Source organism: Anolis sagrei, chromosome 1, assembly GCF_037176765.1.
Source record: "Anolis sagrei isolate rAnoSag1 chromosome 1, rAnoSag1.mat, whole genome shotgun sequence".
NCBI classification, from domain to species: Eukaryota; Metazoa; Chordata; class Lepidosauria; order Squamata; family Dactyloidae; genus Anolis; species Anolis sagrei.
This window is the reverse complement of record NC_090021.1, coordinates 258,044,874-258,057,672: the sequence shown is the minus strand read 5'-3', so window position 1 is coordinate 258,057,672 and position 12,799 is coordinate 258,044,874. Positions and strand designations below refer to the sequence as shown.

The window sequence follows — 12,799 nt, the reverse complement described above, 5'->3', positions numbered from 1 at the left end:
GGGAGCTGGAGCTAACAGAGGGAGCTCAACCCCACTTTCCCCGATTCGAACCTCCGACCTGTCGGTCTTCAGTCCTGCCGGCACAAGCGTTTAACCCATTGCGCCAGGTCCTTGCACAGGGTCACCCAATGGGTTTTTATATCCAGGTGGGGATTCAAACCCTGGTCTCCAGAGCTGGAGTTCAACACTCAAAGCACCACAACGTGTCTGCATACCAGAAAACCAAATCTCTTTGTCTTTCCCCTCTTCGCCATACTATTAATCCATGATTGGGGGTGACTTCTATGTGTGGGAATGGAAGTTTCGATTCAATTTCCTTCCTTCCACTTTCTCACATCCAAATACATATTTCAGGAGGGAAGCCCCTGCTTGAAAGGAACCACTAACCTCAAGCACGACACCGAGGGCCCTTCCACACAGACACATTGATGGGAATCAGAGCTGTTAGGCTCAAATGCAACCCTCAAATCCCTCACTCTAATTCTATTTAGGCTACTCATTGAGGGCTGGAGACTTGTGCAGTCAGGGATGAAAGCCATCACACATAATCCAGAAGATCAAGGCAGAAAATCCCACAATATTTGCTTTGTACTGGTTTAGCTGAGTCCACACCGCCATATATTCCAGTTCAAAGCAGAAAATGTGGAACAAGGCCATACAAGCCCAGAAAGACTACAACAACCCAGTGATTCCGGCCATGAAAACCTTCGACAATACAGAAAATGTGGGATTTTATTCAGCTGTGTGAAAGAGGCCTGAGGCTCCCCCCCCCCCCCGCCTCACAAAAAAATCCGATTTCACACCGAAAATATGCTTCAAGATATAATAGGCGGCTTCCTTCTGAAGGAACACTTCAAACACCCCCTCTTCTTGCTCGGTTTTTTGTTTTTCTTTTTCATGTCCTGGGCATTCAATGGGGCTGCCCACGTTCGTATGGAGGGGAGGGGCATTCTTGATCAGAGACTGGAATCCAAAGGAAATGTCTAGAAATAGCTTGTAAGCCAGGCATAGGCAAACTGTTGAGTTTCATCCCTGACTGCACAAGTCTCCAGCCCTCAATGAGTTGTTAGCCTAGAAGGGATCAGAGTGAGGAATTCCTTCCTCAGTTTCCCTATGCATGCCTATCTCAAGAAGGGGCTTAGAAGGGGCTCTGTCCTTACTCTTCCTGCGTGCCACTATCTCCTCCCCTTTTTGGACACTTAGCAATGTGACATTTTGCGGGATGGGGTAACTTCCTCTTTTAAAGGTATTTGTATTGCCCTGGCCTAGCTTTGGGTCCTGTCTCCATTTTAGGTCTCTCTCTTCCTTTTGTCTTCCTTGAGTGAGGATGCTTCTTGCCAGTCTCCAGGCAAGATGGAATTGCATGGATACTATTTATTTATTTATTTCCCTTTCCTTAGAAAAAAGCTCAGTGAAGCTAGTTAACTACAATAACTTTTTCTACCCAGAATGGATTTCTTTTGACTTTAATAAACTTATTATTTTTAGAACCTACTAGCCGCCCCCTGCCATTCGTTGCTGTGGCCCAGTCGGTGTATATGTGTTTTGTGTGTATACATATATGTGTGTATATATGTGCGTATATGAGGTTTTGCACATGTGTTGTATTATTATTTTAAAAAAATGCTTTTTAAGTAGCTTCCGCTGTGTTTTTCAGTGTTTTTATGTGTGATAGTCACTAGTTGGCCTGATAGGTGTATTGTGTCCAAATTTGGTGTCAATTCGTCCAGTGGTTTTTGAATTATGTCAGTTCCACAAACGAGCATTACATTTTTATTTATATAGACTAGCCGTCCCCTGCCAGGCGTTGCTGTGTCCCAGGCTGTGCATATGTGTTTTGTGTGTGTGCATTTCTGTATATATGTGGTTTTGTGCATGTGTTGTAATGTATTTTTTATTTTTTGTATTTTTTTGCTTTTTAAGTCTCTTCTGGTGTGTTTTTCAGTGTTTTTTATGAGTGATGGTTGCTCCTTGGCCTGATAGGTGTATTGTGTCCAAATGTGGTGTCCGTTTGTCCAGTGGTTTTTGAGTTATGTTAATCCCACAAACGAAAATTACATTTTTATTTATATATAGATGAAGTTGTAGCTCCTGCAATCCTGTTCTAGAATGGAAACTAATCCTTGCACTTTACACAGTATGGTTATGAATTGTGTTTCTGGCACTCTGCTATATTTTTGTGGAATCACCCCCTAAGTGAGGGTTATTTTTGAGCCTAACATCTCCTCATTCATATCCCATAGGAATCCTATCCTCATTCCTATCACAAACTTCGGCCTGCCAAGTGTTTTGGACTTCAACTCCCACAATCCCTAACAGCCTCAGGCCCTTTCCTTTTCCCCCTCAACCGCTTAAGCGGCTGAGGGCGAAAAGCGGCTGAGGGCGAAAAGGAAAGGGCCTGAGGCTGTTAGGGATTGTGGGAGTTGAAGTCCAAAACACTTGGCAGGCCGAAGTTTGCCCATGCCTGTTCTAAGCTGTCAATACCTGGCGTTGGGGGTCTTGGGAAAGGGTCACAAATAGTCCCACCTGAAAGGCAACAGGGATTTTTTTGCCATGAGGGAGACTCCTACATAATATGGTTGGTGTAAGACTGGGATCTCTCCAGTGAGGTCAACACCAACCTTTCCAGACCTTCCCTTGGATTCCAGGACGCATTTTGCCAAGGAAGCAAACTAGACTGAGTTCCTGAGTTCCTGAGTTCCTCCTCCTCCTCCTCCTCCAATTCCTCTTCCTGCTCTGTCCCGGGATGGGCCCGGCCCCTGCCTGCCTCTCCCAGGTCCCCCCAGAAGGCGCCCTTCCCTTAAAAAACTGACATGCCTAATTGGCAAGCGGTGCCATATCGTGTCCAGAGGTCTCCTGTGGAACATTTCTACAGCTGTCTCCTTCAACTAGACGCTTATTCATGTCGCCTTAATGAGAAACAAAACGATCTCTAATGAGCAATTACATAGCGGCAGAATTGTTCCCATAACAAATTCTTGCGTGTGACAGAAACATCCTTTGTACCCGATATTCCGCATATTGTTACTGATTTTCTTTCTTTCTTTCTCTCGCTCTTTCAGCCCCCCTCGCTCGCTCGCTCGCTCTCCCGTCTTAACCTCCTTTTCCGAAGGGAAAACAAAGCCCCCCAAAAACAGGTTGCTGGGCAGGCAGACACCTCTCCGGAGAAAGAGAGAGGGGGGGGGGGGGGGAGAGAGAAGACCAGGCCGGAGCCCGGAGAGAGAGAGGGGCCTGGAGGAAGAGACCCGCCGCTCGTCCTCTTCTCCTTCCCATTAACCCCTTGTCATTCCCCACAGCAAACACCTATTAATCTTCAGGATAAACAGAGGCCCGTCTTGACCACTTTGGGAGCAGGAAAGGAAAAAGCCGAGCAACTCCGGAGAGAAGCGAATCCAGACCGGCTCCAGCCTGGATCGGTCCTTTCCCCTCAAGGAAGACCCATGCGGGAAATCAAATCAAGGCATTTTGGTGATTGTCTCACAGAGGCCACGTTTCCTACCGGGCCTAAATACCCAAAAGGCATCAGATACATGGCAGACCGACAGGTCAGAGGTTCGAATCCGGGGAGAGCGCGGATGAGCTCCCTCCATCAGTTCCAGCTCCTCATACGGGGACATGCGAGAAGCCTCCCACAAGGATGATAAAACATCTGGGCGTCCCCTAGGCAACGTCCTTGCAGACAGCTAATTCTCTCACACCAGAAGCGACTTGCAGTTTCTCAAGTCGCTCCTGACACGGAATAATAATAATAATAATAATAATCAGATACCGCCTGATCTTGGATGCTAAGCAGGGTCAGTCCTGGTTACTTCCTGGATGGGCTATATTTCAAAGAAAGGAGATGGAAAAACTTCCCCTGAGACCTTTATCTACACTGCCATATAATGCAATTTCAGAAGTCGGATTGACTGCATTGAAATTGATCATATGGCAGTGCAGGGCCCTTCCACGCAGCCCTATATCCCAGAATATTAAGGCATAAAATTCCACAATATCTGCTTTGAACTGGGAGACCTTCCACACAGCCCTATATCCCAGAATATCAAGGCTCAGATAAACCAGTTCAAAGCAGATATTGCGGGATTTTCCTGCCTTGATATTCTGGGATATAGGGCTGTGTGGAAGGGCCCCCAGACTCATACACTTGAGATCAATGCACTTCAGTCTTGAGTATTCCTTGCTGAAGAAAACTCTCTGAAAACTCGTGGGGCCAAACAGGAAACTTCAACACACACACACAATACCTAATACCCCAACACTTGCAGCGAGGGGAAAAAAGGAACAACCAAAGATAGCAGGAGAGAAAGAAGGACCTTTCCTCACAGCTATAGAACCCAGAATATCAAGGCATAAAATCCCACAATATATGCTTTGAACTGGGTTATCTGAGTCCACTCTGCCATATAATCCAGTTCAAAGCAGATAATGTGGGATTTTATTCAGCTGTGTGGAAGGGGCCGAAGTGGAAGCGAAGAAACCCGAATTAAAACAAAGGGCTTTTCCACACAGCCAGAATATCAGGGCAGAAAATCCCACAGTACCTGCTTTGAACTGGGTTATCTGAGTCCACACTGCCACATATTCCAGTTCAAAGCAGATAAGGTGGGATTTTACTCAGCTGTGTGGAAGGGGCCAGAGTAGTGGAAAGGCACCCGTTTGTTTGTCCGAGGTGCTGCTGGCAGAAGCCTCTATTCCCTCCTGGTCCATTATCGGTAATGCTCTCTCCTCACAGGCAGTCACATCATTTGTCAATTACCCTTAAAGAGCCACCTGATACAATGATGTTGTATTCTCCGCCTGTCAGCGGTTTAGCGTCTGGGAGGCTGTGGTTGATTGAAGCGCGTTTCAGTCGACTAGCTGTGTGTATGTGTGTGTGTGTTTTGGGATTCCCATACAGTGTGAGGCGGAAGATTGGGACAAGAAAGAGAGAAGAGGAAAGGCATCGTCTTTTCATGCGGGGTGTGTGTGTGTGTGTGTGGGGGGGTAGATTTAAATATTTGGGGCGCAGGAGAATCCTTCCCAATCCCTTGACCATTCCCCCCTCCCCTCTGCTTTATGGCTGTTCACACAAGGCATCCCCGACGGTGACAAGAGACAAGATATTGAGGCGAAGGAAGGTGACGCCAAGAAAGAGAGAGAGAAGGAGTGGGTGGAGTCAAAAGGCGGGCAACCAGGCCGAATTGGGCCACTTTAGGCTGTGAGGGGTCATTAGACATTAGGGATTGATCAGGGTGGGGGTGGGCAGAGGCCTGATCTCTCCGTCCGGCTCTTTCTCTTCCTCCCCTCCCTCTCTTCCTCCCCTCTTTCGGCCTTACCTGGCGCCGGCTGCCCTGGGACGGAGGTGCCCGGGTACCAGCCCGGCCTCGTGCCCCACGTCCCGCTTTGCCCGTTCAGCATCCTCAGCTTGTCATACATTCCATCGGCACCCATCTGTTGCTTTTCGCTAGCCAGGTTGCGGAGGACTCTGTTGATCGAAGAGACCTGAAAGAGAGGCGGCAGTCAGCCCCACGGTTGCAACGGGGAGGTGGGCTTTCCTCGGAAGGAAAGCAAACCATATACAGCACCCACTTCCTCGCCCTCCGCCCCACAAACATCGACGACTGTTCCTCAGAGAAGAGACAAACCCAGAAAGTCCCTCCCTCCTTCCTCCCCCCCCCCCCAAATTTATTAGCATCTCCAACCTCTCGGAGAGGTTCCTCAGAAGAGAGTCAGACCCACTAAGAACTCAGAAAGTCCTTCCTTCCATCTTCCCAAACCCTATTAGCATCCCCAACCTTTTGAGATGTTCCTCAGAAGAGTCAGACCCACTGAGAACTCAGAAAGTCCCTCTTTCCATCCCCCCAAACCCCATTAGCATCTCCAACCTCGTGAGATGTTCCTCAGAAGAGAGACAGACCTACTGAGAACTCAGAGTCCCCATCGCCTAATTCCACTAGCATCAACAACCCCTCTGAGATATTTTCAGAGAAGAGACAGACCCACTGGGAACTCAGAGAGTCAGCCAGTCCCCCCTCGCTCTCCACAAATCCCACTAGCATCGTCACCCCCTCTGAGATGTTCCTCAGAGGAGAGACAGACCTACCCAGGACTCAGAGTCCCCCCTTCCCTCCCCCAAATCCCACTCCTACTCCCACTCTCTCTGAGATATTCCTCAGAGAAGACGCAGACCCACTGAGAACCCAGGCATTCCCACCAAGGACTTCCCGCAAATGGGGGTCGGTTGGCAGCAGCCCTTTGGATGGTGGGATGGGGAAGGTGGAACCCCATTGATTTTGATGGCCTCTGAAGTCAAGAGCTGGCCATCGCCAGGAGGACCAGAGAGGACAAGGGGGGCTGTGGAAGCAAAAGAAGCGCGTGGAGAAGAGCCCCGAACCCAGAGGTTGCCAATCCATTTGGAGAAAGAACTACAACCACCACCGTCCCCCTTCGAGTAGATAAGGAAGTGAGCTTGGTACCAAGTCTCCATCCAGGCGTGGAAGCTGGTTACTTTCCTCCCCTTCTTCGTTTTTCCTCTTCCCATGGGGGCGGAATAAGGGGAGAGAACCAACCAGCCTCCGGATGGCATGAGACCTGGTTCAATGCAGAACTCACCCACAGAGCTTCTCCCTTTGGTCCTCGCCACAGGTTCTGTTGGGCATCAATTGTTCATTTCTTTAATCCAATTTGTGTAACTTGAATTTGGGAGGATTTCTGTTCAGCCCAAAAGCCAAGGAGGGGTTGAGATCCTCCTTGGCTGTGGTTGCTTTCAATTCTCCCACCCCCATGAATCCCGAAATTCCCCCTCGTGAAGGACAAAGGGAGACGCGCGTGGGCGAGCTTGCGTGGGTTCACTTTGGCCCGGGAGAACAAAGGGAAGGGAGGTCAGAGCGAGGAACAACCCGTTCCCTCCTGAGAGGGTTCTAGAGCGCAGAGGGGAAAAGGGGGTTTCTGGAGGCACTTACGCTGGGTATATTATCGTTGGTACAGACCCCCTCCGATAGTAATCTGTCTCGGATCTCCCAAGCAAAGATGGAGGGGCACTCCCGTTTATACTGTGCTATTTTGCTTACAACTTCTGGAGTCGCTACTCTCGGCTTACTACCTCCGATTGCCCGCGGTCGGATGGAGCCAGTTTCGTAATACCTGCCCAGAATTTTACTCACACAGCCATTCGATACCTGCATCAGGGAAGCGGACAGAAAATCACATTATTAATAATTTCAAGACAAAAATAAAATTGTTTAAGTAGGCATTAAACAATGACAAGCTTACGTTTTGATTGTCCAGCACTTGGACTTTTGCATCTGCATGGGTCTATAACACAAAAATATACCTTAAATGGTATGAGAACTTACTTAAGAGAGGTTTTCTTTTCTTTTCTTTTTTTCTCTTTCTCTTAAAAATATTACATTTGTGGCCCTACACACTACAGAGGTGAGATATTTATATTTTAGTAAAAAACCCACTTGTAAAAGGGAAAGGGTGGGAGAAAAACCGGAGAAAAATGTCAGATCTCGGTAGGGATGGAACTAGAGACACCATCGGACCAGTTTCCAAAAGAGTCAGGTCGCTAAGGGTTGGTCGGGAAGGGAGGTGGGGGAGATCTAGAGCAGGAATAATGCTACCGGGATCCCTAAGCCAAATCCCTGGCCAAATCACTCTCTCAGAAACAAATCAGCGCCCAGGGCCCTTCCACACAGCCCTCTATCCCGGAATATCAAGGCAGAAAAGCCCACTTTCAACTGGGTTATCTGAGTCCACAACTGTGGGCTTTTCTGCCTTGATGTTCTGGGCTATAGGGCTGTGTGGAAGGGCCACCAGTTAATCTTTCCAAGGGGACCAGAGATGCTTCTTGTTTCTCAATATCGAAATATAGACATCGATCAATATAAATATATACAAACACACAAATATATATAGATACTGGCATGCAGAAGTCCTAGCGGGGTGGGGGGAAAAGTCAACACCTCTGACCTAGACACACTTGATTGGACAGAAGTCTCCTTGAAACAAAGCCAAAACCCCTTTACTTTTTTCCAGCTCAGTGTGTGTAGGTTGGGGAGCTTCACATGCCCCGGTCCACCTCCAGGCAGTTAATTCGAATCAAAGTGTTTACACTGCGGGAAGGCAGAGTGTCAAGCGACAATGTCTACTGGAGGTCCCTCTGGCCCCTTCCACACAACTGAATAAAACCCCACATTGTCTGCTTTGAACTGGAAATATATGGCAGTGTGGACTCAGATAACCCAGTTCAAAGCAGATCTCGTGGGATTTTCTGCCATGGTGTTCTGGGATATAGGGCTGTGTGGAAGAACCCTTTGAGTCTCCCTCCCGAAGCACAGCCCTAGGAGGTAAAGAGGCAGACTGGCCCAGGAGGGTTGAGGAGGAGGAGGAGGAAGAGGAAGGTGCTTCCTGGTCCACACCGGATCCCCCCCTTCTGCCCAAAGGGGCGCCCCAAGCAAAGCCCTGTCCCAACCCCCACCTCCGTGGGTGACCCACACACAGCATAGCATAGCATAGGGAAACACAGCAAAGGGGGCGGGGGGGATGGGGGGCCGGAGGAGCCGGGGCGGCGACCGGCCATGTTCACCTGCAGGATTCGGGAGATGTCGCAGGGCCGGGCCCCGCTGTGGGCCAGTTCCACGATTTTCTGCCGGGTGGAATCGGGCAGCGGCCGGCCGTTCACGAACACGCCGCCGAGCTGGTTGACGCCGCTGTGACCTGCGTGGACGGAGGAGGAAGAGAAGGAGAAATGGGAGCCTCGGCCACCTGAGAAGGAAGGAAGGAAGGAAGGAAGGAAGGAAGGAAGGAAGGAAGGAAGGAAGGAAGGAAGGGGGGAAAGGGGGAGGAAGGGAGGGAAAGAAGGAAAGAAGGAAGGCAGGAAAGAAGGAAGAAAGGAAAGAAAGAAGGAAGAGAGGGGACGGGGGTACGGAAAGGGAGTCCCCCCGGGGGCTTAGGGAGGGAAGGCATGGGGGGACTTTGGGGGGCAAAGAGAGCCCTCTCACTAGGAAGAGACCCTTCCTCCTCAGGGTCTGGAGCCTCCTCTCCACCCCGCACACAAAGCCCTTCCTTCCCCACGGAATCAGCCCTTCGCCCACTCCTCCGCGGCCGGACGGAGGAGCTCCACTCCCGCCCGCTCTCCCCGCGTGGGGTCACCTTCTAGCCTTGCCCCCCGCGCCACAGCCCACCAGAGACCAGGCTCCTCGCGGGATTCCTCCGGAGGCATCGCGATCCGTCCGAGGAGGGCTGGGAACCCGCCGCCGAGATCCGCTCCGCTCGCCATCGCGCCTCTCCGCCTCTGCCCCCTCCCTCCCTCCTTCCTTCCCCAATTCCCCCTCTTCCCCCTTAAAAGCCCCACTCGCGGCCCCAGCCCTGCCAGCCTCCTCCTCCTCCTCCCCACAAGAGCCGCCTTGGGGGTACCCACTCTCGCTCAGAGTCATGCTTTCCATGGACTTGGCGGCGGGAGCAGCAGCAGCAGCAAGCGGGCGAAAGCGGCGGAGGTTGGGGGGAAAGAGGGGATGGGAAGAAGGGGGAGGGCTGGGCTGGAGGAGCAGGAGGAGGAGAACCGGCCCCTCTCCGGCATGGGGTGGGTGGGGTGGGGTCGGAGAGAGCTCCTCGGTCCCCGATCGCCGCCCCAGAGACCATCCACCTGCCTCCCCCTCCCTCCCTCCCTCCTTCCCTCTAGATCCCAAAGGGGGGAAGCCAACAGGAGACCCCCTCTTTTCCACATCCCTAACGCCCCCACTAAGAAATCCCCCAATTTCTCTCCTCCCTCCCTTCCATAGTCCGGAAAAGAGGAAGGCAATTAATAATAATAATAATAATAATAATAATAATAATAATAATATAAAAATAGTTGCTATTCTTCTGAAGCCATGGAGGTGGTCTGGGTTTGCATCCTCCCAGACCCAACCAAGGCGAGGGAAACCCAAATCCCTCTCTCCCCCCTCGATCACCTGAGCATGGATCTAAAAAGAGGGTTCGAAGAGGATCCCCAACCTGCAGCGCTAGGCTTTGGAGGCCAAGGGGTCCCTGGAGAAGGTCTGCGCCCGCTCTCTCTGCCCCTCTCTTTCTGCCTCTGCCTCTGCCTCTGCCTCTCTCTCTCTCAGTCCTGCTTCTCCTCCTCTCTTTGGAGCCTCCTGCTAAATTGACTCCAGGAGCCTCGGCTTCGAAGCAATAAATAAGCTCCAAATATAGAAGAGGGGGAAAATATGATGAGTCTCTCTGACATTTGTCTTTAAAATAAAACTAGCTGCACGTCAAGTTTGAGCTTAATTTCTGGAAATAGGCGGAAGTCGCCCCGGATCATGCATGGAAGGCTAATTGAAAAGATCAGTTGGAGCATTTGTGGCAGACATGTCACTTTATGACACCGCTCCGCTTTTGAAAATTGCATCGTCACGACAAATAGGAGCATGATAAAAACGACCCTTTCTGTCCGGATTTGGGTATCACTCCGACGAGATTGAACTCTACTCGTTTCCCCTTCGAGGGGAAGCGACTTTTTAAGGTAGCCACGGGGCCAGTGCGGACACAACCGAGGGAGCGCGCGGCCCGCCGGGACAAATCCGAAGTGACACGCGATGCGGGGAGGGGAGGGGGGAAAGGGAGGGGGGAGGGCGAGGGGAGGGAGCCAGCGCCAAGGAAAAGCCACCCCAGAAAGCCAGGAAGGAGAGAAAGCATCTAGGGCAAGAGAGACCTCCTTTCTCTCTCTCTCTCTCTCTCTCTCTCTCTCTGTATTGCTTTTTATCTCGACTTCTGGGACATACCATTAGAAAGAGAGTTTTGAAAGAGGAGGGGCGGCAAAGACCCCCCTCCCCCCCCTCGCACACCACCCCTAGATATTGATTCCCAGCCCCCCCCCCTCTCTTTCATTCCTCCTCTCTTACCCCTCCCGTTGCCCTGGATTACACAGGAATCGCCCTGGCCTCCCCCTCTCTCAAACCCACGGCCCCCATCCAGCCCCAGCTGCTCACTTCTCTATGGATATGACTACACGGCATTACATAGTCAGTATAGACCCATGAGGTGGTTTATACTGCATTATATGATCAGTACACGGACCCATATAAGGCAGCTCAAACTGCATCAAATGGGTCTATTTGTACTGACCATATAAGGCAGTTCAAACTACATTATATGGCAGTGTAGACCCAGCCAATGATTTTGACCTGGGATAGCTGAGTGAGTGTGTGTTGCCTCCTGGCCCATGCAAACCAATGAGGCCTTGAATTCTCGGGGAGGGGGTCCTTCTCCCCCCCCCCCCGTGGAAATAAGCGAGCAATCTCTCTCTCTCTCTCATCTCTCATCTCTCTCTCATCTCCCCCTCTCTCCCTGGGCCCGTCTACACTGCCAATTCAATGCACTTTGAAGCTAGCATCGAACTGCATGGGGACAGACAACAAACTCCCACAAAAGCCCTTCATGCAAGCATCACTGCTCTGTGGTTTGTTAGTGTCTTCACCCCCGTGGCCTCAAGCTGATTCCAGGATTTCCTATGTAGCCTCTGCACAGCCGAACCCTGTTCTTCCATCCCGATTTGGAGCTACCCTCAATGCTCAATGTAGACGAAGTATAAACCCATTACGTAGTTTATACTGCATTATATGATCAGTACACAGGCTCATCTAATGCGGTTCAAACTACATGAAACGGCTGTGTAGACCCAGCCTGTACTTTTGCCCTGAAATAGCTGAGTATGTCCTGCCTCCTGGCCCATGCAAGCCAATGAGGCCTTGAATTCTCGAGAAGGGGGTCCTTCTTTCGTTCTCGCGTGGAAATATGCGGGCAAGCACTCTCTCTCTATCTCTCTCTCTCTCTCTCTCTCGTCTCTCATCTCTATCTTATCGCCCCCCCCCCCTCTCTGGTCCCGTCTACACTGACCATTTAATGTATTTGGAAGCTAGCATGCAACTGCAGGGGGACAGACAACAAACTTCCTCAAAAGCCCTTCATGCCTACCATGGCTCTATGGTTTGTGTCATCACCCTCCGGGCCCCAAATTGGTGCCAGGATTTCCTATGTAACCTCTGCACAGTGGAACCATTTTCTTCCACCCCGGTTTGGGGCTACCCTCAATGGTCAGTGCAGACGGGGCATAGACCCATTATGTAGTTTATACTGCATTATATGATCAGTACACAGGCCCGTCTAATGCTCTTCAAACTACATGATATGGCTATGTAGAACCAGCCTATGATTTTGCCCTGGGGTAGCTGAGTATGTCTTGTCTCCTGGCCCATGCAAGCCAAGGAGGCCTTGAATTATCGAGAATTTCTGCACTGACCATATAAGGCAGTTCAAACTACATTATATGGCGGTGTAGACCCAGCCTATGATATTGCCCTGGGATAGCTGAGTGAGTGAGTGTTGCCCCCTGGCCCATGCAAGCCAATGAGGCCTTGAATTCTTGGGGAGGGGGTCCTTTTTTCTCTCCCCCGTGGAAATATGCGGGAAAGCTCTCTCTCTCTCATCTCTCTCTCATCTCCCCCTCTCTATCTTATCACCCCCTCTCTCCCTGGCCCCGTCTACACTGCCAATTTAATGCAATTTGAAGCTAGCATCGTGGTTTGTGTCTTCACCCTCCGGGCCTCAAACAGTTTCCAGGATTTCCTATGTAACCTCTGCACAGGGGAACGATTTTCTTCCATTCCGGTTTGAAGCTACCTTCAGTGCTCAGTGCAGACAGGGCCTTTCCCTCTGGCCTTTCCCTCTCGCCCGGAGGCCTGTCCTGTCCGCAACGTGCCTCGAGGAGGTGAGGCCCCAATCAATGCCCTGATTTCCCCCGGGAACGAGGCGGAGGAGGGGGCTGAGGGGGAAG

General features: G+C 50.9%; 1 protein-coding gene across 14 annotated transcripts in view; it reads right to left on the bottom strand.

Annotated features, from left to right (window-relative positions):
* PAX6 (paired box 6) overlaps positions 1 to 12,799 on the bottom strand; it is a 40,231-nt gene that overhangs the window by 23,397 nt on the left and 4,035 nt on the right. For 2 of the 14 annotated variants that reach the window (XM_060766342.2, XM_060766360.2), the window contains exons 1-5: positions 9,404 to 9,570; positions 8,570 to 8,700; positions 7,252 to 7,293; positions 6,942 to 7,157; positions 5,316 to 5,481 (exon numbers count right to left, since the gene is read on the bottom strand). In XM_060766342.2, the coding sequence (XP_060622325.1) occupies positions 5,316 to 5,481; positions 6,942 to 7,157; positions 7,252 to 7,293; positions 8,570 to 8,700; positions 9,404 to 9,428 (580 nt within the window). In that variant the 5' untranslated portion in view covers positions 9,429 to 9,570. Of the gene's footprint in view, positions 1 to 5,315; positions 5,482 to 5,864; positions 5,955 to 6,941; positions 7,158 to 7,251; positions 7,294 to 8,569; positions 8,701 to 9,403; positions 9,571 to 12,799 lie in introns of those variants that run through there. The other 12 variants (XM_060766350.2, XM_060766371.2, XM_060766419.2 and 9 more) reach the window with 8 other exon arrangements.